The sequence below is a fragment of the Ochotona curzoniae genome, unplaced genomic scaffold, assembly GCF_017591425.1.
Source record: "Ochotona curzoniae isolate NIBS_2020 unplaced genomic scaffold, NIBS_Ocur_1.0 contig_517, whole genome shotgun sequence".
NCBI lineage: Eukaryota > Metazoa > Chordata > Mammalia > Lagomorpha > Ochotonidae > Ochotona > Ochotona curzoniae.
The window spans coordinates 2,856,459-2,882,445 of NW_024466454.1; the positions used below are offsets into that span (position 1 = coordinate 2,856,459).

The following is a 25,987-nucleotide window of genomic DNA, read 5'->3' on the forward strand; positions in this document are numbered from 1 at the left end:
TTTCCCCATTACAGAATCTCTCAAAGTGTGGCTCACAGAGACTCAGGCAGGGACTGTGAGACAATTTCAGGGGGTTTTGAGGTGAAAATACTTTCATATTGACACAAAGACATTATGCACCTTTCACAGTATGTTGAGATTAACAGTGGCACACAGCAACGTGTCAAAGCAGTGGCCCTGAGATGTTCATCTTAGTAGCTAATGTATGTGCTACTGTTATGTAGGGGAATGAACCATAAAAGCTCTTTTCATTTAAGAATGCCCTTAAAGTCACAATGAAAAATTATTAATTGCATTAAATATATCTTTTAGTATGTGACTTTTTATTTTTCTGTGTGGTTAATTGGAAAACATGCAAAAACACTTCTGCTAGACATTGAAGCAGTATGAGGGCCTTGAATAGAAGCACTTTGATTCTTTGAGGTGCAAGTTGGATTGGCCACTTTTTACATTCATAAAATAACATTCTTATTTGGAAAAAAAAGCAAATGACAAACAAATTACAGTTTTTCACATTTGGGACTTGGCATACATTTTCTCAAAGGCAAAGCAAGCCTGTCACTTCAAGGAAAACATCTGACAACATTTGCTACCAATTATAAAATCGGAGCTTTCAAGCAAAAATCCGAATTTTAGAAAATTAGTATCCATGGCTTTGAGCTTTTCCACAGTTCTCAGATGAGATTTGTAGTGATATTAATGGATGTTATTTTTGATATTGCTTAATGACTTGTCACAGCATTTGGGTGATCTGCACAATTCGGTAAACTGGTGTTTTTCAGATGATCAGTGTATGATGTTACAAAGCCATGCCTTTGTAAAAGACCCATCTAAGGCAGAAGAGGAAGCAATGCATCTTAATGAAACAGAGTACAAGTTCCTTGATACAGTTTCATATTCTACAGTGTAATTAAGCTTTAAAAAAACTATCCCCTGTAGAGTTTTTACATGTTTGTGGCAGGGCATCAAAAGAAAATTATATGTTATTACCTGAAGAGACTATCAAAATACCCATTACTTTTCCATTGTACATCTGTATGAGCAAGAATTTTCGTCCCAAACTTCAACCAAACAGATATACCACAATAAGTTGGATGCAGAAACAAAAGCAAGTTAGAATCCAGATGTTTTCTATTAAGCCAAACATTAAGGATATTTGCAAAAAATGTAAAATGATGACATTCTTTTCACTGAATTTGTTTTTTTTGGGGGGAAGATATATTCTCGTAAGATATGTTACAATAATATGGAATGAGCTTGTTATGATTTGCTATATGTTACTTGAAAATTACGTGTATTTCTCAGCTTTGATTTTTGGAATGGTGAACATTGATATACTCTGAATGCACACAGGCATGTGGAATTCTCATGTACTTAAACATGGAAAAGGGATCTTGAGATGAGAGTGAAAAATCTGCAGCACCACCTTCATGAAACTCCTGTGGACCAAATGAAGTATTGGCTGCCTAATGGATCAAGGAGAGATGGACATAGCACTTGCCAATTTGCACTGTTGTGGGGAAGTGTCTCTGGGCTTGATGACAAGGGCAGGTTACCAAGACATAACCATTAATGCCGTGGCAAGAGGAAACACACCTATTATCCAGGGTTGATAGAAATCACTTTTGAGAACAGAGAACTTTCCAGGTCCTGATCAGACTCTGTCTGTGCCCTCCTAAATGAATCTGCTCCTAAAGCGTACAAATTCATTTCTTTTCCTCTGAGAAAAAGGTGGCCCATACTCCCTGCTCTTCACTAGCTAAGCATAGCTTATACCTGCCTCCTAGGTCATGGTGAACACCGCTCTGAGGACAAGCTCGTCTAGGTACCAAGAATCCAAGATGTGCATGTCACAGCTTTTGTCCTAGAGGACCTCTCCATGTAGTGGGGGAAGAAAGATTCCTTAAGAAATCATTACCGTATGATGTGATGAATGCTATCCTGTAATACCACCAAATTTTCCCAGCCAAAAGTTAGGACAGTGTAACATACTCTGACAATGCAACATCCCTGGGGGAAGTGAACACGCACATCTGTTACACTTATTAAAGCCTCCTCCCAATGCCACAGATTTAGGCTTGATTTGATCCCTTAACCAGATACAACAGGGTTTTATTCCCACTACTACCACCCTCTAAATTCTGGGAAGTGACACTGGCATGAGAAGAAACTCATGAAAGATGAGTTGTGGATAGGAGCTGTGGAGATTTGTTCCAAGTGATTACCCTGCAGTCCCTACCCGCTAGGTAGAGTCTAAGTTTGTTCATGCGCATCTCCCACATCAGCTGAGGTGGATCAGGCTACTTCCCAGAGTCAAAAGGTCCAAGTCTTGCCTGTACCGTGGATAAAACTAAACAAATAGAGCTCTGGATCTGTCAAACAATGTTGGACTACCCTCTGGGTGGAATATCCGGACCAGGGAGGTTCTGGTCTGGACTGAGTCTTCTCAGGGCTTAGCACACATTAGTTTAATTCAGCAAACATTGGGTATTTGTTGAAATAAATATATGATAAAAGGCAGTTGATAGGGTACTGATTACAGAGCCCAAGTTACAGTTTGGACTCCCCCTGACGACACTCAAACTGGCATTGGAATTGGCCACGATGAATCTGTGAGGAAAGGGTGTACTGACTGATAATTAGTGGCTGGCCTGGTTGAATATGTCCCATATGTTCAATATGTGTTGACCTTGGCCTGAGCATGTGCAAGTCTCTTTGCCAGCTATTTCCAGCACAAATATGCCTGTTGTGTAATTCAGTGGTAGAGTTGCTTCAGAAGACTAAGCTTACTAAACCCTGACTTGAAGTGGCAAGACATCAGGAATTTCATCCATTCATTATTTATAGAGGCACACATGGAGAGGGGAAGAGACAGGGATGGGGAGAGGGAGAAGAGGGGAGGGGGGGGAGAGGAGAAGGGGAGAGGGAGAGAGGGACAAAGAGAGAGAGGGAGAAACAGAGAGACAGACAGAGAGAAAGGCTCTTTATCTTGTGGTTCACTGCCTGCAAATGCCTACAGTGGCTGTGGGGGCTCAAGCCAGAGCCAGAAAATCAGTCCAGGTCTCCCTCCCACCCACATGGGTGGTAGAGACCCAACCACTTGGGCCATCATTGGTGTTTCCCAAGATGCACATTAGCAGGAAGCTGGAGTCAGGAGCAGAGCTGGGTCTCAAACCCAGTTACTCTGGTACAGGAAGTAGACTTCTGACTAGAGTCTCAGCTACCAGGTCAAATGTTCAATTCATGAGTTTTTTTAAAAGAGAAAAATCATAAGATAAACTTCCAACAAATCCTATGCCAGCAAGTCAACAGTATACAATTATTATTCCTGTCCGTATTGATAAATATTTACTTGGAATGTGTGTTTCACGTTTGTCTTAATGAATATCTGCTTGGAATGTGTGTTTCATCAACCACATTTACAAGTCTTCTAGAATTTGCTGGGTTCATTTGGGTTGAAAATGTGAAATTAGTAAGTAGTGAAAGAAAGAAATGAGAGGCATGCCATACGTCAGCTAGCAGATCTCACAACCAGCAATGTGCTTATCCTCAACCCATAAAGCAATGACTGTGGTTCTACTCACGGGGGTAATCCTTTGGGTGTGTCTTCTCGGACCAATTCCCATAAAATGTGAGTCTGTACTTGGCAGTTCCACAGGCACAGCAGTCTAAGATGGGCTTGTCAGTCACCCCATCAAAAGTGGAATCTGAAACAGGATATCACCAAGTTAGGAAACAATTATGAGCAGTGTGTAAGGCAGCACTATCCTGGCTTTGCTCTATTCTTAATCCCCTGGAAAAGCAGACAAACGGTAGCTTTCACTGACTAATAAGACTCGGAACCAGTCAGTGTATGAACTATTAAGGATTTTGTATACCTGTAAGCATGGCATTTATACTTTGCAAAAACAATATAAACAAACAAAAATCAAATTCAGAGTTTTTGCTCTGGGATCTGTGGGAGGCAGAAGGCAGAAGTTTTGAGATGGTGTTTTTTTTGCAGGGGGAAACCAAGGATGATATGTCCTCAGTGACCCTGTCTGGGTCCTTGCCTCCTTTCTCATCACTCGTATAACATGGTTTCCTTACCAAAATCTATTAAGAATATTAAGCATTTCTCTAGGAGGCATTCTCTAGGGTCAAGACACCAGGATTAGAAAGAGCAAGGGCTTTGGAGAATGGCGAGAGCAAGCAGAGATCTAAGGAATGACTGATGGTGGGGCTAGGGAGGATGTATGGAGTACCTACCCTGTCTCAGGCCTTCAGACACTTTCCTGGGAAGGGAGGGGGGTTGGAAATTCCAAGTTCAGGCTTAGGTCTGTGCATAGAAGCAGGCAAGAGAAACTTAACAAGGTTCCCTGTCTGCCTCCATTTTTAGCTGTGAATAGCACATCAGTGGGGAAAAAGATTACATGAATAAACTCAGCATTTCTGATTGTCAAACCCACATCCCTAACTGTGCCCTGTTGCTTTTAGCATGCTCTGCCTCCTGCAATAGGAAAACAATGACTACAGGCATGGCATGTTTCAACTGCCTTTTCTTCTGTTCCCTGGAAGTATGAACATAAATGCCATTTTGCAAGTTGGACATTTATTCTTAAGTACTGTATGAAGAGCTGCAACAAAGAATATAAAAATCATTGAGTTTCAGGATAAGAATTTTACAAGTCTTCCAGAATTCGCTGGGCTCATTTGGTTTGAAAATGTGAAATTAGTAACTAGTGAAAGAAAGAAATTTTGGGTTATAGGATAGGGGTAAAAGAATGGACATTTGGTAATAACTGCAGTGTATTGGGTCTTTGTATGTGCTAGCCTCTTCCGTATACTGTCTCATTTAAACTAAATAATCATAGGAGGTAGAAGGTTTGTTCTCATTTTACAGACCAGTAAACTGAGGCAGAGTGGGTAACCAACTCAAGTTCAGAGGGTTAGTCAGTATACAGGAAGAAATGGACTCAGATCTTTTTGGGTACAAAGCCCTTAACTTCTGCCTAAGTTACTACAGGGAAGAACTTCCTTGGAGCTGTCTGCACAAACATTAACTGAGAGAGCTTTTTTTTTTCTTCTTCTTCTTTTTGCTCATTTCTTCCCTGCTTTTACCAAATGAAAATGGTGACTTTCAAAAATTACCTCCTAGGCCCGGGATAATGGCTCAATTGGCTTATCCTCCACTTGCATGTGCTAGGATCCCATGTGGGCACTAGTTTGTGTCCTGGTTGCTCCACTTCCCATCCAGCTCCCCACTTATAGCCTAAGAAAGCAACAGAGGATAATCCAAAATCTTGGGACCCTGAACCCACATGGGAGGCCTGGAGGAAGCTCCTGGCTTCAGATGAGCTGAGTTCCAGCTATTGTGGCTAATTGAGAGATCTTTCTGCCCTCTCTGTAAATGTTTCCAATAAAAATAACCTTCCTACATAGCTCCAGTATTTCTAGATAAGAGGAATGCAACCATTTAAAATGCAAGAAAGAGGAATGCAACCATTTAAAATAGAAATTATTGTTTGGGGGCTATAATTGTGGCATAGCAAGTTAAGCCTCTTGCCTGTGCCAACATATTGGCAGGTTTGAGTCCCAGCTGCTGTACTACCAATCCAGCTTCACGCTAATGTGCTTATGAAAGCAGGAGAGGATGGCACAGTTGCTTGGGCCCCTGTACCCAAGTGGGAGACCCAGAAGAAGTTCTCGGCTTGTGGATTCAATCTGGCACAGCCCTGCCTGATGCAGCCATTTTGGGGAACGCAGCTAGTGGCTGGAAGCTCTCAACTCCTTTTTAACCTCTTCCTTTCAAATACATAAAAATTAGTTAAAAATAATTGCCTACTTTTTTCACTCTTGAAGTGACCTGAGCATAATCTGTACCCACAGCCAGATATGCAAGGAGCCCAGATCTGATTTCTGTGTGAGCCACAATGAAAGTGAAGGGCAAGCCTCATGGAATGTATTCCAGGAAAGGAAGTATGAATCAAAACCTCCTGATGATTCTGTCATCATGTATTTCCACTAAGGTCAACTGTAATGTAAAATCCCAAATCCGTTTTGAAAAAAAAAAAGGGATTCAGGACTTGGAGATACACACTGGAGTTTTTAGCTTTAACTACCATGCATGGGTAAATGGGGCAATGGCCATCTCCAGAAGAGCCAAAATAAGGCCAATTGCTAGTCTTGCCATAATTATCAAAAGGGCACTTATATATCGGTCATAAACTTGAAGATATTGCCAAAAATTCAAAGAAATGGGTTAAAAATAACATTTTTAAGTCTTGCAATAAACATGACTGTACTTCTTACTGAGGAAAAGCCTACTGAAAAATGAATCAGATTTGCAAGCGGCAAATAAACAAAGGAGGGCAGTGACAAGAGGCCATTCCAAATGTGACCTTACCACAGGCTCAGCACAGCACGGCCTGTGCGGCTGTGCGCAAGGTGCCTGCTGCTCACGGTGCAGCCCCTCAGCTGCTCCTTCTTGCCATTTGTACTCGGAATCCACTGGCTTCCTTGCAAGTTCTCTGTTATTGATTTCCTTTTTTTCTTTTCCTTCTTTCCCTCATCATCCCTTCCTTGCGTAGAATTTTCTTCCCTTCTCTGCCTTTCCCTTCATTTTCCTTTCTTTCTGTGACATGGCATGAAAGTGTGTGTATATAGGCTTAATACAGGCTACCTTTGTGAACAGTTTGTGGTTCTCTGCTGCTAACTATAACTCAATGTTTGTGTTGTTTTTTAAAAAATGGTGATTGTCATTGCTTTTTATTTGTGCAGCTCTTAATTATTCCCCTATTGATTAATGGTTTCCATTGGGGAAAAAAATGACACAAGGTTCTCTCTCCCCTTCCTTGATAGATTTGATGTGATTCAGCAAGGAAGCAAAGCGTGTACAGATTTTAATGCAGGCACTAAGGATAATGAAGTGAGCACACACATTTAAAACATCCCTTTGCTCTATGCTTCCGTTTTCAGACATTCTGAATGGGACCCACTTTGCTAATTGACAGATTTCTTCCAGCATCTGCTATCTCTAGGGATGTTGTCCAACTCCACTTCAAGGTTCTACGGTGCAGGTCTTGATGGGCCTTTTGTTGTCCACTAACTTGCCATTGGAAGTGGCCTCTGTGTACACATTAGTCATTTTACCTCTCTGCTTCATGGGTAATAGCAAGACAGAGATTTGCCGTGCCATCTTGTGGACACTGTAGCTGCAGATTTTTAGCATGTTTACGGCTCACATAAGGCTTCCCAGTACAAAGGAGGTATCAGTGAAACGTCTCCTAAGAACCCTCAAGTCCTGGACAAAAACCACACCATCATGGTTGTGATGGGCCATCTTTGGGGGCAGATCAGGAGGTGGCCCGGAAACATGTATTCTAGAACACATGCAGGTCTTCCACCCACGGGAGCGAAGGCAGGAATGGAAATGTCCAGAAGATAGTTGAGATGCTCCCTGATTAGAGAAAGGCCGAATGAACTCGAATAACTGAATACTGGCACATTCCCAAAAAGGAATGAGGTGGAGAAGGAGGCTCTTGCACTCTCTCCTCCACCCATGGCAGGAATGGCCCTCAGGCAGGGCACCCTTTGCCGTCTCCTTTGCCGTCTCTGTGCTGGCCATGTAGTTTTCCATCAAGGATTCAGTTTCTATTCTAGCTGCCAAAGCAAGGATGCAAGTGACCCGAATTGGGGTGGTTGATCTGATGAAAAAGCCCTTTGCTTCATGTCCTGCCCATTGCTCCTAGCTGGAAGATGCTGAGACATTCACTTAAACTGTGCCTCGGGCTTCTCACCTAGAGTGAGGACTACATAATACCTTTACCACGTAGAGCTGTTGTGCAGATCACACGCATAGAAGTGCTTGGAATGGTGCCTGGCAAGTAGCAAGCTCTCCAAAAATATTAGCTACTATTATTATCTTTCCAGAAGAACTTTATCAGCTTTACTTTTTTCTTAGTAGTATATAATTCATTAGAGAGGATTATCTCTTTTTAAAAAATTGCTCTGAATGAAAATAAAAAATTCTGTGAAAATGAATAAAAGTGAGTTAAGCTGTATGATTATAGAACCTGTTCTATTTTTACTTGGTTATTTAGTGACTCCCAAACATATTCAGATGTTTAAGATCTTGCCTTTTTTTAAACAGTGCATTAATAAACAAGTTTGTGGGTGTGGATCACAATCACTAACACTTATACAGATAGAATTTTCTATGAGCCAAAGGCACTGGATTGTTCTGCATATATAGTCATCTGGCCACGAAGGGCAGAGGAAGAATCACTCAGGCCTGATCTGAAGACAGGCTCTTGTTCCAATCTCCCCAGTCTAGTTCATCTCCGGAGCCTTTATCAGAACGCCTTCATCCAAAGGCGGAGGACTGTATGAGCTTGTAAAGCTAAGGACGTGAACCTTGGAATGTGTTGACATCTCAAGGTCAATGTCCTCTCGTCATCCCTGTCTTCCATTTTCCCTGGAGAAAAACCTCTGTGTTATTTAGATGTCACCCAAGTTCCTGCTGGTGATTTTTTCCCCCCAGAGAATCACTATAGACTTTTTAAGGTACACAATTGTGCATTCTTTAATTAAGTCCTGTGAATTATTCCAGGGAACCTCTTCAGAATAATCACTGTTTCACAAAAATAAGACGACGACACCAATAGAAGGTACATTATCTCCTACCCAGGGAATCAGACTGAGTAATTAGAGCTTAAGGCGGATCCAATTATCCACAGAACACAGCCAGATTAAACATCAGAGCTGTGCGAGGCAGCAGAGCCCAGAGGAACTCGGGAAGCGCGATCGCGTGCATTCCTGCGGCAGGAAGCTCGTCCTGAGTAGGCCACCTTCCACCTGCCTGACCCTGTCCCACAGGCTCAGTCTTACCTTGCTCACACAGTTTCTTCGTCAGAGAGCCCTCATCTTGAAAATAAATAATGCGTTTCTGTACGATGCTGGCCCTGTGGAGAAAGAAGACAAGTGTGGTGGTCAGGAAGATGGCTTTAGATGCTTGCTTGCTCACCTATAGGTGCGTAGTTTTGGATGAGTCATCCCTATTCTGGATGACTTTGTTTTTTCATTGGAAACTTGGTATAATAACACTTGTCTGATGGGGTTGTTATAAGAACTCAGAAAATGCATATCAAGATTTTAGCCCACACTTGGCTAGTACCCAAGACTAGTTCCTCAACTGTTATTGGTGGTAATATTACTTAGAGAAGGAAGTGAACAACATTTTCAGTAACTTTTCTCAATGGCTCATTTTACTCCACTTTTCCTATTAAGCTATTGAAGCCATTTATAGATCAACCAAATTCAAATCATAGAAGCATGTCAAGTCCCCTTTGTGAAGCGAAAAAAGGAACTTAAAATATATTTTGATTTGTTCTGAAAATGTCATTTTCTATCTTTCCTGAAAGTCTAGACAAAACTTGTCTCCTACATTCTGAACAGACAGCTTCAGCTGTTTCTCTCTCTCTAAAACACGTCAAACACACGATTCCTAGAATCTGGCAAGAATATTTTGAGGTCGAAAAATTACTTACTCTTGGCCAGTACATATTTTCTCTTTAATCTGGGATCACACAGATAGCCTGCTTGTCCTCTAACCCACACTTGTTTATTTGCTTTCGTCTGGCCTTGGGAGAGGATGAATCCTGAAAACCAGTGTTTTGGTAATTTGAAAATCTACACCACTTAAAGCTGAGATGGTGCCAATAAATTTCGAGCTGTTTCTATTGATTTTCTTCAGCAATGCTACTCAATCAGAAGGTAATTTTCACTTCGATTTGCCCTAGTTACCAGATAAAGGGATCCCCTGACTCCATTACAGCTGACTACACTGACTGCCAGAGTCACCCCATCTGCCCCCTGTCACATGATCCCCAGCCCAGGAATGGGCCCTGTGTGCATGAATCTGCAGAGCACAGAGGCAATTTCCTGATGGTCTGGGCCTCAGCCAGGATGACTTTCCAAAGAAATGTCTACTCTGTATCCAGTCACACAAAAGAATACAATGCAGACCAGCCTACAGATGTGTTTTTACAGTCCTTCCCCACCCAAGAGAGTCAAGATGTTGAAATAAGGGAATGAAATATGCTTCCTGTCCATATAAAACTACTTTGATCATTTATCCATCCTGTTGGTCATTAAGCAGCATAGTTTCCTTGGGCCAAGAGATGAACATTCATCTCTACCTCAAAGCCAATGAGAAAGCCCTTGGTTAGTTAGGCATTCTACCTTCTGCCAGAGTGCTTTCACAGTGGTGCCCAGTCCTTAAGGATCCTCACAGAGGGCAAGGGCCGAGCCCTGTGACACACAGCCCAGGCCTCACATTCTTGCTTCAACCAAAGGTCTCCTCCTCATTTCCACTGAAGCAGTCTCCTCCTCTATTTGTCTTCCTGTTTTGATTTTCAACAAATAGATGTTGGGGCTCCTTAGTACCTGGTACTGAGGGAGGTGCTCAGCCACAGTCCTGGGATGCCATGTCCTATTCTCAAAATTTATTACACAGTAGGGGTGGGCAAGCAAACCCACAGCTAATCAATCAATCAATCAAGCAATCAATCAATCAGTGTAACCAGAGCTGAGCAACGTAAAGATTCTGCAGTGTGGGACAGCACAGCACAGGGGTGGGGGAAGCCTCCTCAGAAGGGGTGGCCAAACTGAGTGGAAAGTAGTTAGGAGCTAACTACTCCAGAGGGACGCTGGGGAAAGAAAAAGGATCTTTCATAAACTCCTTGAGGTGGGAAAGGACACATTCACCAAAAAATAGGATTATAAAAATTTTGAGAGAGCAGGGACAGGAAAAAATGTATTTCCTCTATGACTTTTTTTTAGTTTCCTTCACCCCTTGATGTTCTAAAAAAAAAAGTCAAAGGCAGGTCACTTCCTCTGTTTCATAATCCATATAATTTCTGAGCTCTATTTGCTAGTTATTGTACTATGGGGGTACTTCATGTACATTTCTCTTATATAACTTACACTTTGTGCATATTACAGGTCCTCAAATTCCTCATGTGTTTTGGATTCAGGATTTTTCAGGCATTAGAAAGCTAGAACATAGATCAGGGGCATCATCACAATCTAACACATCAACATTCCACAGCAAAATGCTGGATGAGTGACATGAGTAAAGACTACAAACCAATGTGAACCTGTTTAAGACAGATTTGGCCAATGCTTCCAGATAGTTCTGTCTTCTGTCTGATTCCTGTTAGGTTCAGAGGTGCTTGGACTCGCATGAGAGAGGGGAAGAGGCTATTAGTCTAAGCAAAGGGTTTTATTAGGAAATAGAATCTGATCAATCATTCCCTCACAGGAGATGGTCTGGGACCACTTCCACAGGGCGGGGTGACCATGTGAGGGAAATGCCCACCTAGGGTAGACAGCACTGGGCTTTTATCCATTCTAGGTGAGGGGGTGGGGGAAGATGAAGGCAGGCGTTTCTTGCTCTGCACACACGTACGACATACAGCACAAGGTACTCATCAGGCAGGCTGAGACAAGCCTGGTTGTTCCTATAGATTATTCCAGACATTTTTGATAAAGCTTACATGATCCATGCAGGGTATTCTGGACTCTCCTGGATGGGGGTGTCTGGGCCCTGGCAGGTGTCCAGGGAAACAGCCATTTTGGACTCTCTACTTAGCCCCAGACCAGCATTCTGCTCTGCCCAATATAACAGGGTGCAGGGTGCAGGCTGCAGGGTGGTTCAGTAGCTTGCCAGTGTTTTAGAGTTTACCCTGTCTAGCTCCAAAGTGCAAGGTCTACCTTATACTCAGAATGACTGAAAGGATTCCAATGCTTTCCTATAAAAGGAAATTTCAAAAAGTTCATGGAAGAGGCTAGCAATGTGGCAGAGTTAAGCTACTGCATGCAACCCTGAGCCCATTTAGAGTGCTGGTTCAAGTCCCAGAAACCCTGATTCAGATCAAGTTCCATGCTAATCAACCTGGGAGAGCAATGAAAGATGATGTAATAATTGGACCCCTACTACCCAGGTGGAAAATCAAGACAGCTGAAGTTCCTGGCTCCTAGCTTCATCCTGGCCCAGCCCTGGCTGTTGGCAGCTGTTTGTGGAATGAACCAGCTGACGAGGATCTCCGTCTCTTACCTCCTTGTTGTTTTTGCCTTTTAAACAAACATTTTCAAAGAATCACAGAAAGGGAATTAAAAGTTAAGCTCATTTGGTTACAAACATTTAAAACCTGTGGATAGTTTTTGTTTAGTAAACATTTCGCAAACTTTGTAAAGACTCATGTAAAGTACCTTTGCTTTACAAGGCATTATTACAAAAGAGGTTACGGCAAACTGACTTCCCTTACGTCTAGTGAAGCATCTCAAGGGAAACACTAGGGAAATCTGAAACTAGGGAGCCTGGCTCATGAACACGCTCCCTGAAAAGCCCTTGGTACCCACTCTTGGGTTTCAAATCCTGTTGTGGGGGTGGGGGAGTGCAACGGCAGGAACCACGTCTTGTTCTCCTATAGCTCCTGTGATCTGGCTTCATGTTTGTATAATCCCTTCTGAGCACTCTTTCTATGCCGCTCTCCAGCCATGCTGTCCATCTACCTTCATGCTCTCAGGCCCTGACCTCTGTCCCAGACTCCTTTTGTGCCTGCTTGTGTTACACATGTGCACATGGGTGTCTACACATGCACACTCACACGCACTCCAAGATGCCACCTGTAATGAATGCCCAGCTAAGGTGTTTCCTCCTCCAGAATGATTGATGGAGCATCTTTCCTCATGAGAGTCCAAGATCTTGGAAATTTCTAGCATAGCACCTGTTACCCTGGATGGTAAATAGCCGCTTGCTTTTCTACCCCCCTGTGGTATTTTACAAACCTCTCAAGATCAGGGATTGCATCTTACCTATTTTATAGGTGTTAGTATTATTCCAATACAGGGATTCAAGGTCCTGGGGAAAAGAGGGAACTGAGATGAGTGTGGTGGGGGCCAAATCAGTGAGCAGCGAGAACAAGGGCCGTGGAACTCAAGAGAAGTCTGAGAGGATGGGGTGAATGCACGTGGGAGGCACTGGGCCTACTGGACCTAGGGTCGAAGTGAGCATCCGCAGTAGCTGATGCTGCCAGGGCAAAGGGGCAAAGTGAGCGAGCGAAGTGAGCACAGCCCAGAGTTCTTCAGAAAGCCAGCATACATCTACAGAGCTCCCAGTGGAGACCAAGACTACACACTTGGTTGCAGAAGATGTTTCTTTTCATTCCTCATTTGGTCAACCCGAGAGGATTTTATATTCTGAGAAAATGCATTTTACTTTGAATCTAGTCCCATCAAAAGTATGAATCTCAGTGGAGGTTTATAAATCATATTATAGCTCAGAAAAATAATAGCTTTACACAATGAGAAAGCTGTTAGTAGAATTCCCTTAGCATTTCAAGATGACACATTTTTCCCATTCTGCAGTGCAATTTGGCAATCCTGTTACATAGCATTTATATACTGAATGCTCTTATCAAAGAGTGTGTGTGAAGGAAATCTAAATTAAATTTCTCAGAATGTTAGCTTTGGAATATTGAGGTCCTAAATAATTCACTAATCGTTTCAAAAGTTTTTCTTTTAAATCTAAAGCGAGTATTTCCAGAAATGTCATCCTACATCTCTTCAGGGCTCTTTTCTGCCTGAAAATTTATTCATTTGCTGGTTTTTTTTCCCCTTGGGGAATTTGCCTGTTGAGGTGAAACTGGAATTTACTAAGCTGTGGGTTTGGGATGGAAAACTCTGTGATCCCTGCTCCCAAGGAGCAGAAAATCTCAGAAATGAAAGCACTTTGGAGAAATCAGGTCATGAAAGGACTTGCTCAGTGTCAAGGTTACCAACCAGGAAGAGACAGGACATGGAAGTTCCCACCATAGTACACTGCCCACTGCCACTGGTCAATGGTGTATGGTGGCCATTCATTGCCATTATTCAAATATTGTTCCTTTATAAAGTGCCAGGCACATGACAGTGCTTGGCCAAACACTATTATTACATCTGATACGGATGATTTCTGGTCATGACCTTCACTTGTCAGGGGAGGAGCAAAGGCACTACCTTGGTCAGCTGCTTTGGGCACATGGAATGGTTGGCCCAAGTAGGGTCTGAGTGCGTGCTCCCCACACCATTTTTGCTAACCTCTTCCCCAATGCCAGGAAAAATCTCATCACTACACAGTTTCTGGACTTCTTTACAAAATCCACCACGATCTCAGGGATCTTTTGCATAAAGGTAGCTTTGTTTATACCAACAATATTTACTCCAATCTAGGAATGAGAGAATTAACTCTGGGAAGATTTGGGAATAAAATATTGAGACCATAGTCATGGTAACAGCGGCAGGTGGTGAGGCCAACTGCATTTATTCTGTTTTCCAAGGATGTGAAGCACTAACTTGACTGTGGATTCACATTCATCAAGTGATTGTGTGCCTGCCACAATGCAGGCACTTACTGTCTTTTATGTGTTTGTATGTGGATCTCAGGAAATGGAACTGTGTCCTAGAGCTAACAGGAACCCTGAAAGCTCAGATTAATATGCTCATGCCGGAAGAAAGGTAGAAACAATTTTAATGCTCTATGTACAGACAAGAGCTCCGTGACTGCCCAAGAGTAAGGTCACGTTTCCACAAGGTTATAGATTCAGACATCGAAACAGTCATTGACTGTGGCTGCAAAGAAGCAGTTCTGCTAGTTGCCATGAAATTATTCCCAATTAGCCTCCACTCACAACATATTTCTGAGCGATTATTTTGTGTTAGGAACTTTGTTGAGAACTGAAAATTTGAAGACGAATGGCAAATGGCTTCTTGTAAGGAGCTCCTTCCTAGTGGGTAAAAGAAACAGATTGAGGACATTGGAAATCAATGAGGAGTGTGACAGTGGGGGAGCCCCTGGGAGCAGAGGAGCTGTGACTGAGTGCATCATGGCAAGGCTTCAAGCAGAGATGATGGCAGCACTGAAGGTATGGACTGGGAGAGGGGCAGCAATACTCCAGGAGATATTTTGGGAGAAAATCATTCAGGCACTTGGTAATACAGGATCTGTGACAGAAAGAAAAGGTTGAATACAAGAAACTTAATCAGTTTATTTAGCATTCCAGCACTTTGCTAGCTGATTCAGATACGGCCTCATTTATTGGCAGTAGCACCTCCTGTGAGTTGATGTAAAAATTGAGAAAGGGTCATGGTTTGACCAGGATTTTGCTTCCCAAGGTCTTGTAGACATCTTAACTCTATGCTAACATTGCATGGATAAGAGTTTAGGTTTGACCCGATTGTGATATCTGAAAGTGAGGCCTTTAGGACCTTGGGGTACAATCATGATGGCAGAAAGAGAAAGCAGGGAGCAGCCAGAAGAGGATCCTGAATCATCGCTTCCACCTGGGTCTTTAAAGAAACACTGCAGTCTGAAGAGATGTGATGCAGCAGGCATCTGGTGTAGTGGTTGTAACACTGCGTTAGGATCCCGTGTCTCAGTGCCTGGTTGAGTCCTAGATACTCCACTTTCAACCCAGCCTTCTGCTCATGCACACCCCGGGAGGCAGCACACGATGGCTCAGTTAGTTGGGGCCTTCGCCCCATGTGAGAAAGCTAGAGGAGTTTCTGCTGCTTGATTTTGACTCGTCCCAGCCATGACTACTGTGGACATTTAAAAAATGAACTAGTGGATGGAGGATTACTGTGTCTGCCTGCTAAATAAGGGGGAGGGCAAGGAAGGGGAAGGGAAAATAAGAGAAGGAGAAGGAAGGAAGGAAGAATGGAAGGCACGCAGGCAGAGATGCGAGTATAAAGGAAGGAGGATAGAGTGGGAGTTGGACAGGAAAACACAAATGAGCAAACAATTTTTTTCTCTGCAGGGAGCTCACATGCCTGTAAGCCAAGATGAGGGAAGGTGGAAATCCTAGGGGCTACCTGCTGAATCACTGGCTGGAAATTTGTCAGCCACCGGAAATATCTTAAACTTGCATAAACAAAATAGGCAGATTGCAAGATGTGGTCCCAGTTGTGGAAATCCCAATAGGTAGGCAATCCAGGGCAGTGAATAAACCATTTCTCATAAACAACAATTGGTTACATCAAACTACGAATTTGTTTATTTGGCATCTTTTGACCCAGGACAGTTTCCTTCCTCAGCCTTGGCATTTCTTCTTTAAGTATCTGTTTCTTAAAGGACTTTTTCAGATTCATTAAGGTCTTTTTAAGAAGGTTTATTTATTTGAAAGGCAGATACAGAGTGGAGAGGGAGGCAGAAGAGATGGACAGACAGGGTGAGAGAATGTCCATCCGCTGGTACTATCTCCAAATGGCTACACTGCGGGTGCTGACTCATGCTGAAGGCAGGGACCTGGAACTCGCCTGGGCATCCTAGGTGGGTGGCATGGATCCAAGCCCTTGGACCACCTTCTGCTGCTTTCCTAGATGCATTAGCCAGGAACTGGATATGAAGTGGAACAGCTGGCACACAAACTGGCACCCATGAGATGCCAGTGTTATAGGCAGCAGCCAAATTTGCTGTGCCACACACTAGTTCCAGCCTTGTTATATTTCAGTCTTGCAGAGATATGACTAGTCTTTGAACTTGTGGTGAAGACAACAACTCATAAACATGATAAAAAAAAAAAACCTTGAAGAATATGAGGATGGGGGCAACTTCATGGCACAGTAAGCAGAGCCTCTGCCCGTGGTGCCAGCATCTCATAATGGCACCAATTCGTGTTCCAGCTGCTCCACTTCTGATCCAACTCCCTGCTAGTACACCCAGGAAAGCAGTGGAAGATCACCCAAGTACTTGGGTGCCTGCACCCATGTGGGAGACCTGGAAGAAGCTCCTGCTTCCTGGCTTCAGATTGACTGAGTACTGGCTATGTTGGCCATTTGAGGAGTAAATAAAGGATGGAAGCTCTATCTGTCTCTCTGTATCTTTGCCTTTCAGACAAGATTGGGTGCATTCAGGGTGGTATGGTCGTAGACAACTCTGTCTTTCAAATAACAACAGAAGACGACATGAAGGGGCAGGCATTTTGCCCAGGAGTGAGGATGCCCCTACAGATCAGTGAATGATTTTAGTAGCTGATCCTTGTTCCTGCACTCTAGCTTTCTGCTCACCTAGACTCCGGGAGGCAGCAGTGATGGCTCCAATAACCGGGTCCCTGCCACTGCCTTGGGAGACCTGGATTGTGTCCTCAGCTCTTACAGGCATTTTGGGAATGACTCAGTAGATGGAAACTCTCCCCAGGTGTGCTTTTGCGTCTTAATTTAAAAAAAGAAACACAGAAACTGGGTATCTGGGATTCCTTAGAAGTGACTTTCCTTTCTCAAGTAGCCAGGGCATATTATTCAGAATTTTGATTATTGGGACTTGGAATATTACTGAGTGGTGGCCAATGAACAAACTGTTTCTAGAGGGGTGCTGAGCCTGCTCCTATCAGCATCTGCCTCATGTAGCTGACCCACCTACCTTTCCCCTCCAGCTGCTTCCTACTCTCAGACTGTGTGCCAGTGGAGCTCAGGCACTGGATCTTATTCATCACCACATCTGGAACCTCATGGAGGATCTGGCCAAGGCTTACTGAACTCAGCATTCTTAATCTGGACTTTGCAGGCAGATTTCAGAAAGCTGAAATTTTGTGTGATGTGCACAAGTGCATTTTTTTCTCCTGAGTAAGAAGTCATAGCTGTCATCTGCTTCTCAAAGGGGTTTCTGACCCCCCAAAGCTTAAGAACCTCCATTAAGCCTAAAATGCATGATAGTAGATACGGGAAATGGCACGGCTGTCATTCCAGTTAACACAATCTCCAACTAAGATTTTTTTTTACCCCTCCCCCCCTAAAGATTAAGGTCTTATTTTTATTTCAAGCACCCAAGACTTCAACTGCTCACTCTCCAAAGCTCTGATCCAAAATAGAACTCCTCATGGCTGGAAAACGAGAAACAGGAAGCAAAGCATTGCTCTGCAGGTCTGAGTGCTCTGTGCTGAGTCCCTGCTGCTCCATTGGCAGGACATGGCTGTCACCCTATCACTGCCCAGCCTCCAGCTGCCTTCACGAGTCAGTTCACTCTCTGCAGTTCGTCCCACTTTGCCCTGGCCTCAGCTGCTCTTCGCTGCCATGGGTTTTTATAAGCCAGGGCTGGCAGCCAGAGCAGTGCAGTGTAGTAATTGCAGGTCATCCGCCATGCTTTATTTCTCTGTGAGCTCCTCCCCTACCCCATTATGCTGAGTGTTCCTGCAGGTGGCAGCATTCTGTAGAGCAGAATGGAGTGATGTGAGAATGTGAGATGGAAGACGCTTCTTCCTGTAGGCTGGGCTGGGTGAGAGAGAACTATTATTACCCTCAGCTATTATTACCTAGGCATTCATGGCCCAAGAATGGATTTCAGAATAGGCCCAAACTCCTGAAAAATTGAAAGGAAACTGCATGTAAAACTGTAAGCATGTGCATTGCTTTGGGGAGGTTCCCTGAGACTGACCGCTTGAAATCACAAATCCTGCCTTCTTGCCTCTTGTCAGGAGGTCCTCCACCCTTGCCTTAAGGAAAGACTTGCTTGGAAGAGCAAAAGGAAAATTTCCTGTACCACTCCGGTAGCAATCTCCTAACTGTCACCTCTCCTTACCAGTCCACTTCATTTACCGATCCTCTGCTAGGGGATTCATTGCCACCCGCAACCCATGATCAATTCAAAGCCACAGATCAAGAGTCAGGAATTGAACCATGTCCTAATATTGCACCTGTACCTCTGCCCTGTCCCAACACAGGCTCTTGCACCTGGTACATCCTCTTATTATTATTATTTTTTAATAAACTTACTTAGTTGATTAGGTTACAAAGGGTCAAGAGCTACAGGGTGAAAGTGGGTAATACCATTGTTTCCACACTAATGTTATCATTTTTCCCTGTATCTGGGGTCAGGGGAGAAACAAAGAGAAAAGCCCCACCCAGTCACCCACCCATCCCAGATGCCCAAAGGGAGGTGCACTCTGAGGGTCCTGTTCAAACAGTTTTGATAGTTCAACAGTTCTGGACTGTTGCCAATCTCACCGTTCCAATCGCAATGAAACCTATTCAGAGTCCACTGGCTGATAGTCTCTTCAAGGTTGGGATTCTGAGATCAGCAGTTCAGTTGGAGGGATCTCCAAAGAAACTTCATCTGAGATGATCCCAGACCTGATTCTTGCATGAGTTTGCTAGTGCAGGGTCCAACACTGTCTGTTGCACCAATCAGCTTATGCACATGCTGGTGGTTGCAATTGCTGGGTCCGTTTTGTTTCCAGCCGTCTTCCTCATGAACCAATGGGTGTTGTAGTACAGCTCAATCCTACCTATTTCATACTCGGTCCTCATGCAAACCAGTGGGGGCTGCAGCCTAGTTGGGTTGACTCCCTATCACCCCCACCAGACCTGTTCCCTACCCTGGTTCCCATGCTTGCCAGTAGGTACCGCAGGCTTGTCCAGTCTGTCCCACATCCCATTAGCTCTCGTACATGTCAATGGCCATTGAAGCCTAGTCCAACCCAACCAACCTACTATCCAGCCCCCACACATACTGGCAGGTGCCTTTCTGTCTAGCCAACCCTGCCCCCATCCTAGTTTTCATGCTGTCCAGTGAGAGTGGTAACCGTGAGGGAGGTGCCCACTATCTCCCTACTAGGCCACTCCTGCTCCCAAATTATGCACTCTCCAGGTGGTTCTGGCATTTGACTTCACAGAATTAGCTCCCAGTGCCAGCATCTGCCAGCTAATGCTGTGGCAAAGCCCAACCAACCCTCACCCGCTCTAATTTTTGCTTGCACCATTCGGAACAGCCAGTCCACCCTGGTCCTTCTCTTGTCTAGCTCACATGAGGCCCGCAGGTATTACAGCCCTGCCTGGTCTGATCTGCCCCATCTCGACTCATGCTTTCCAATGGAAGTAGTTGTCCAGCAGGGGAGCCCACATTCCCCTGTGGACTTTGCCTCCTCCCGCTGATTTCCACATGTGCTGTTTGGGCGCTGCGACCATATCTGGTACAGCTCATCTTGACTTGGCATTCCTTAATGTGTACTGGTATGTGTTGCAACCGAACCTGGCTCAACCCACACTGTCTTCTGGTGCTTTTATTCGCCAGTGGGTGATGTGAACTGATTCAGCCTGGCCTGCCCCCAACCCATGCCAAATGTATGCCAGTGGGATATTTTCCATTGCCTGTCCTGGGCTGTTTCCTATTGCGCTTCTTGCGCTTACTTGCAGGGACTGTGTCCTGCCAGAAAAATTGCCCAGGCTCCTCCATCAGAAACTCTCCCAGTGCCAGATTTCGTGCATATCAGTGGGTCCATGAGCCAGCCTTACTCAATTCACCTCCTGTCCTAGCAGGAACAGTGGCTTTTCCTGACTGGTTCTTACTGTAGGATGTTTCAACCTAGCCATGGCTCTTCCACACCCCCATATAGCTCACACATGGTTCAGTAAGGGCTGAGACCTAGCCTAGTCTGCCACAAATCTCCCCTGATCCTCCAGAGTACCAGAGGGTGTTGGAGTTGGCCCGGCTTGGTGCATCCAATCCCAGTCCATACTTGTGCTAAGTGAGATTACAACCATATCCTGATCAGAATGCAGCCCCCATTCCAGCCCATGCACTCCTTGGTGGGAAACTCAACCCAGCTAGGGTGTCCCCTTAGCTCCTCAACCGGGCCTGTTCCCAGCCTTAGATCATGTGCAGGCCAGTGGTTGCTCTGACTCAGCTTGGCAGAGCCCCTCACTTGTCCCGGCCCCTGCCTTAGATGCTGTGGCTTAGTGTCCCTGTCTCATGCAGATCAGTAGGTACAAGGGCCTACTTGGCATGACCTGTGCTCCAACCTGATTTCTGTTGTTTCTTGTGAGTTAAGGTTTGTTTGGCCCTGCCCATTCTCCCCACTTCCAGTGGCAGCCCGGCCCACCCCACATCCTGTGTGAGGATGCACATTCAGGTGCTGCTGCCTTGGCCTGCCCTAACTATTGGGGGTTCCTTTACCTGTAAGTGATGGCAGGTGCCATGGTCGCACCTAACTTAGTCCATCACAACCCCAGCTTGCGATCTAACCTGCAGGACTTGTATTTCCACAGGGTTGGGCACACACAACCCCACAGAGTCTACCCCCAGGCCAAGTTCTCTCACGTGCTGGATAGTGTCTTGACCCTGACAAATGTGACCACTCCACCACCCAGTTGGGTAATGGTACCTAACCCTACCAAACAGGCCCCCATCCATAGCTTTGGTGTGGACTGGTGTGTGGTGATCAGTGATGTTCTATGCTAACAGCCCATCTCTGGGTTCCTAATTGAGTTGGTGAATCTGTCTGACCCAATTATCTTCTGGATACTTCCCTCCAAACCACTAGGTCTCAGTCCCCATGCATGCCTGAAATTTTCATGACCCTGTCACTGGGAATCACCCAAAATTCACTTCTCACCTACACTAAAACTGGCCTTAGCCATGGGTGTCCCCAGGCAGCAACTACGTATCTTAAAAATCTCAGAGCTTGCTGCCAGGCGGCCAGCAGACAAAGCCTGGCAACACTTGGTGCACTGTCCGCCCAAGGCCAAGGACTCATTCACTGCCTTTCGGCTATGTCTTTGGCATGAGTCCCCAGCATTGGGTCTGAGCCAGCAGGGGCACCCCCCACAGCTGCCACACATGCAGGGAGCTGTAGTTGCCCCCAATCCCAAGGCACAAACCCCGGTAAGTCCGCTTTCAACCACGATCGTGCACTCTCACTGACCAATTAGTCTGGACTCTTGGCTAATCATCCACAACACTGGGGTAGCACCTTTGACACTCCTTCCCTTCCAACCTGGGGCTCAGAAACCATACCCCCAAAATATAATTTCTTAGTAACCCAAACAATTTGGTGTGAAGGGAAAGGCACCCTTGGGAGTTCTGATTATCGGCATGTACTGCCAGAGGGGACAGGATGGCCTTGCATATTCATTCTCAAATTCCATTATCTATCTCAGCAAGGACAACTGAGGAATGTAACCATACCTGGAACCATAGGCTTCCATTATAAGATAAAGTCTGTTTCCTGGGCTCATTCTGATTGCAGAAGATGCCTCAGTGCCCGTTCATACATCCGGTCATTTACAAGCCCTCAAAATTGCAGCCATTCCCCGCTTTGCTCCTCCCATATAGAAAAGGAATCACCAGTGGGAAAGCTGCAATTTCTCCTTTTGCATGAACCTAGATTCCTAGGTCTTTGCTCCTGTTCCATCTAGGGAACCTTTAAAGAGAGACACGGAAAGGCCTCTTCATCCCTTCATCAACAGCTCCACCTTTCCACCAGGCACATGGCTCCACCTGGCTTTAACTTGTGCTTCTCCACAGGCCAGAAATGCACTTTCTCTTCTCTCTGCCTAAGCAGGTCTGCCTACCACCATCTCACCTTCTCATGAGAGCCTCTCTGAGCTTACTGACTATCAGAAGTGACCTGTTCCCCCACCATCCTTCTAGGACACAGCTTGCCTCTACTCATGGATTCTGGAACATTGGGCACTCTCAGTGTTTGTCCAGACTTTAATATCCTGTATTCCTTACTTATGTGTTCATGCTTCCAAGTGAATTCCCAGTTTGAGGGGTAGAGGCCTATTGTACTCCCAGAGCCCCTTGTATGAAAGGCAAGCTGATATGACACATTTTTTATATACTGGATTTTCCCATAGTCCAATTCTTTTATATTAGAGTTTTATTTATTTATTTGAAAGAGTAGGAACTGACATTGTGATACAGTGATTTAAGCCTCTACCTGCAATACTAGCATCCCACTTGAGCATCCATTCAAGTCCAGCGCTCCACTTCCCATCCGGCTCTGTCCTAATGCCGGGGAGAGTAGTAAAGGATGGTCTAAGTACTCAGACCCCTGCTTTTCATTTGGGCAACCCCGATGGAGTTTCAAATTTGTCTTTCACCAGGCCCAGCCTCGGCCCCCACGACCATTTGGGGAGTGAATCAATGGATGAAAGACCTACCCATTCTCTATATAGCTCTGCCTTTCAAATAAATAAGCAAATCCTTTTCAAAGAAAAAAATTTGCAGCATGACTCTGAGGGAAGGAAATGCATGCGCGCACACACACATATATATTTCATTTGCTGATCCATTCCAAAATGCCTACAAAAACTGGAGCTGGACCAGAAAAAAAGCCACAAACAAGGAATCCCATCCAGATCTCACACATGAAGCACTTGAGCCATTATCTTCTGCCCCCAAGTCACAGCAGCAGGAAGCTAAATTCTAAGCAGAGGTGGGAACCAATACCAGGCACTTCTGATATGGGATACTGGTGTCCCAGGCAGTGGCTCTACCAACTTACCACTACCAGTCCTGACACAATGCTTTGAATATTTACCTCATGTCCTGGCAAGAAGCACAAGTTCTCCATTAACTGTAATCTCTAGATTAAAAACAGTATTTATTGTGAGTCATGAAGCACTTCCCATTAGAGAAAGGCCAGTTATGTCTGCTGTGCTAGGCAGTTGGACTGATGGTATCCACTGTTTTCAAAAAGAATCATCTAGGTTGGATTCAAAATTCCTTCACAATGTTGAGAACCAGCAGAATGTCCACCAGCAGGATGTTAAACCAAAGACAGACCTTTCTTTATGGAAAAAGATGCTGATTGCATTACACATTCCACTTTGTCCCTTCAGTTACTGTCCCCTTGCTCCTTTTCAACATCTGCACTCCCTCGTAACATCTGACCTAATCCCTATGTCACATGAACTCATTAGAAGCAATCTGTGGTCATCTTGGACCCCTGCAGAGTTCTGGAGAAACAACACAGACCATACGTAAGCCAGAAAATCTGGGCACAGTTTGTCCTGTTTTCCAGCTTTTCTCATTGAAAATACTTTCAGAGACAAGAAAAGAAGAAAGAATAAAAGGGGGGAGGGAGGGAAGAGGCAAAGAAGGACAAAAGAAGGCCAAAAGCTCTCTGGTTTTCTTGTGGAAACTCTGCAGGAGAAATGAATGGATCTCATTTTTATGCAGAGTGGAATCAAGTAACAAACAATGCTCCCGAAGGTGGATTTGGGAACTAATGCTCCTAAAGGTGGATTCTACAACTTATTAAGATTCCAGTTTCCATAAGGTGTAATACACAGATCTTTTTTTTTTTCCAAATAGCAAGGAACAAATTAAACCACCACACATCAATACCTTCTACCCAAGTATCCCATAGTGGGTTATACTACTGCTTGACACAAGCATCCCAAACCAGCGTGTCTAGAGTCCCAGCTACTCCTCTTCTGATCCAGCTCCCTGTTAGCACTTTGGGGGTGCATGCGTGGGGGGAGCTGGGTCCCTGTCACTCCTGTGGGAAACCTGGATTGTGTTCTAGGCTCCAAGCTTTAGCCCAGCATAAGCCTGACTGTTGTGGGCATTTGGAGTGTAAAGCAACAGATCCAAGGGCAGTCTCTATTTTAAAGCAGATTAATAGACAAACATTTTAAGAAATCTATTCTATATTTGACAGTGTAATAAGTAAATTTACATGTTGCATGTCTAAAACCAGGAGTTGAAACCCACTTAAATGCTTAAAATTTTCACAAAATGTAGGTAGGAGAAACCAAGATGAAAAAGAGGGATGACATGAAAGAAAGGGAAAGACTCAATTTCCTTATTTTTATAGGGGAGCAAAATATGTCAATGGACTCAAAGATCAAGCTTGTTCCAAGATCTGTGCCCTGGCCACAGATCTGTTTTGTGTTTGAAAATGAATACACTTGTGACATCAGGTTGAGATTGCCTCAGTTTTCTGGATGGTTCTATGTCAGAGAGAGATACATTTCAAGTAAGTGAACTAGCAAAAATCCTTACCCTAACCACAGAAGCACAAACAATGAAAATAAAAACAAACAAATGGGATTACATCAAGCTAAGAAGCTTCTGTACTACAAAAGAAATCAATACAGTGAAAAAACAGCTGACATAGTGGGAGGAAATATATGCAAACTGTGCAACGGACAGAGGATTAATATCCAGGATCTATAAAAAGCTCAAGAAATTCAACAACAGCAAAATTAATATTCTAGTTAAGAAATGGGTGAAGGATATGAACAGGCAGTTTCCAATGGATGAAATTAAAATGGCTAACAGACATAAGAAAAAATGTTCAGGTTCTCTAGCTACCAGGGAAATGCAAATAAAAATCATAATGAGGTTCCACTTCACCCCAGATAGAATGGCTATCATACAGAAATTAAAAATAATAAATAAACAAATACGGCAAGGACATGAGGGAATGGCATCCTAATCCACTATTGTAGGGAATGTAGATTAACACAACCATTATAGAAAGCACCGTGGATATTCCTCAGATATCCAAAATAGATCTGTCATATGACCCAGTCATCCCACTCCTGAGAATATATCCAAACAAAATGAAATCAGTATATGACGGTGTTATCATACCTCCCTATTTGTAGTAGCACAAATACCGAAGATGTAATTAATCCATATGCCTATCAGCTGATGACTGGATAAAGAAAAATGTGGTACATACGTACACACTATAGAATACTATTTAGCTATAAAAAGAATGAATGTGCATGAAATGGATCCAGTTGAAAACCATTATGCTCAGTGAAATAAGCCTATCTCCAAAAGATAAATATCCAGTTTTCTGACTTGTATCAACTAATACTCAGAACCCCTAGATATTGTTATTTTTATGAGGTTAACATCCTGGGGTCTGATTACTGTTTTCGTCCATGTCTATGCCCCCTGAATAACAGGTTTTTCTTTTTTTCTCTCTGTACTTGCTATGTCTTGATATCCTTACCTTCTGGAGTGATAACGAAGTGAAAGGAAACTCTCCCATTGTAATAATTAGGGAAAGAAAAGGGAGATAGGGAAGGAGAAAGGGGAGGAGGGAGGAGGTCCTATACCTCTAAATCTGTACTTTAGAATGTGAAAGCTACTCAATCTATGAATAAAATAGAAAAATCCTTCTAGGGAAGGATGTTTCAAATGACAAAATATTCAATTCTCCTTCAT

The 25,987-nt window shown here is 44.1% G+C and overlaps 1 protein-coding gene across 1 annotated transcript in view; it reads right to left on the minus strand.

Annotated features, from left to right (window-relative positions):
- Nucleotides 1-25,987, minus strand: part of SPON1 (spondin 1) — a 279,261-nt gene that overhangs the window by 140,668 nt on the left and 112,606 nt on the right. Inside the window, exons 4-5 of the mRNA XM_040989073.1 lie at nucleotides 8,869-8,942; nucleotides 3,585-3,707 (exon numbers count right to left, since the gene is read on the minus strand). Of these exons, the coding sequence (XP_040845007.1) occupies nucleotides 3,585-3,707; nucleotides 8,869-8,942 (197 nt within the window). The remainder of the gene's footprint in view (nucleotides 1-3,584; nucleotides 3,708-8,868; nucleotides 8,943-25,987) is intronic.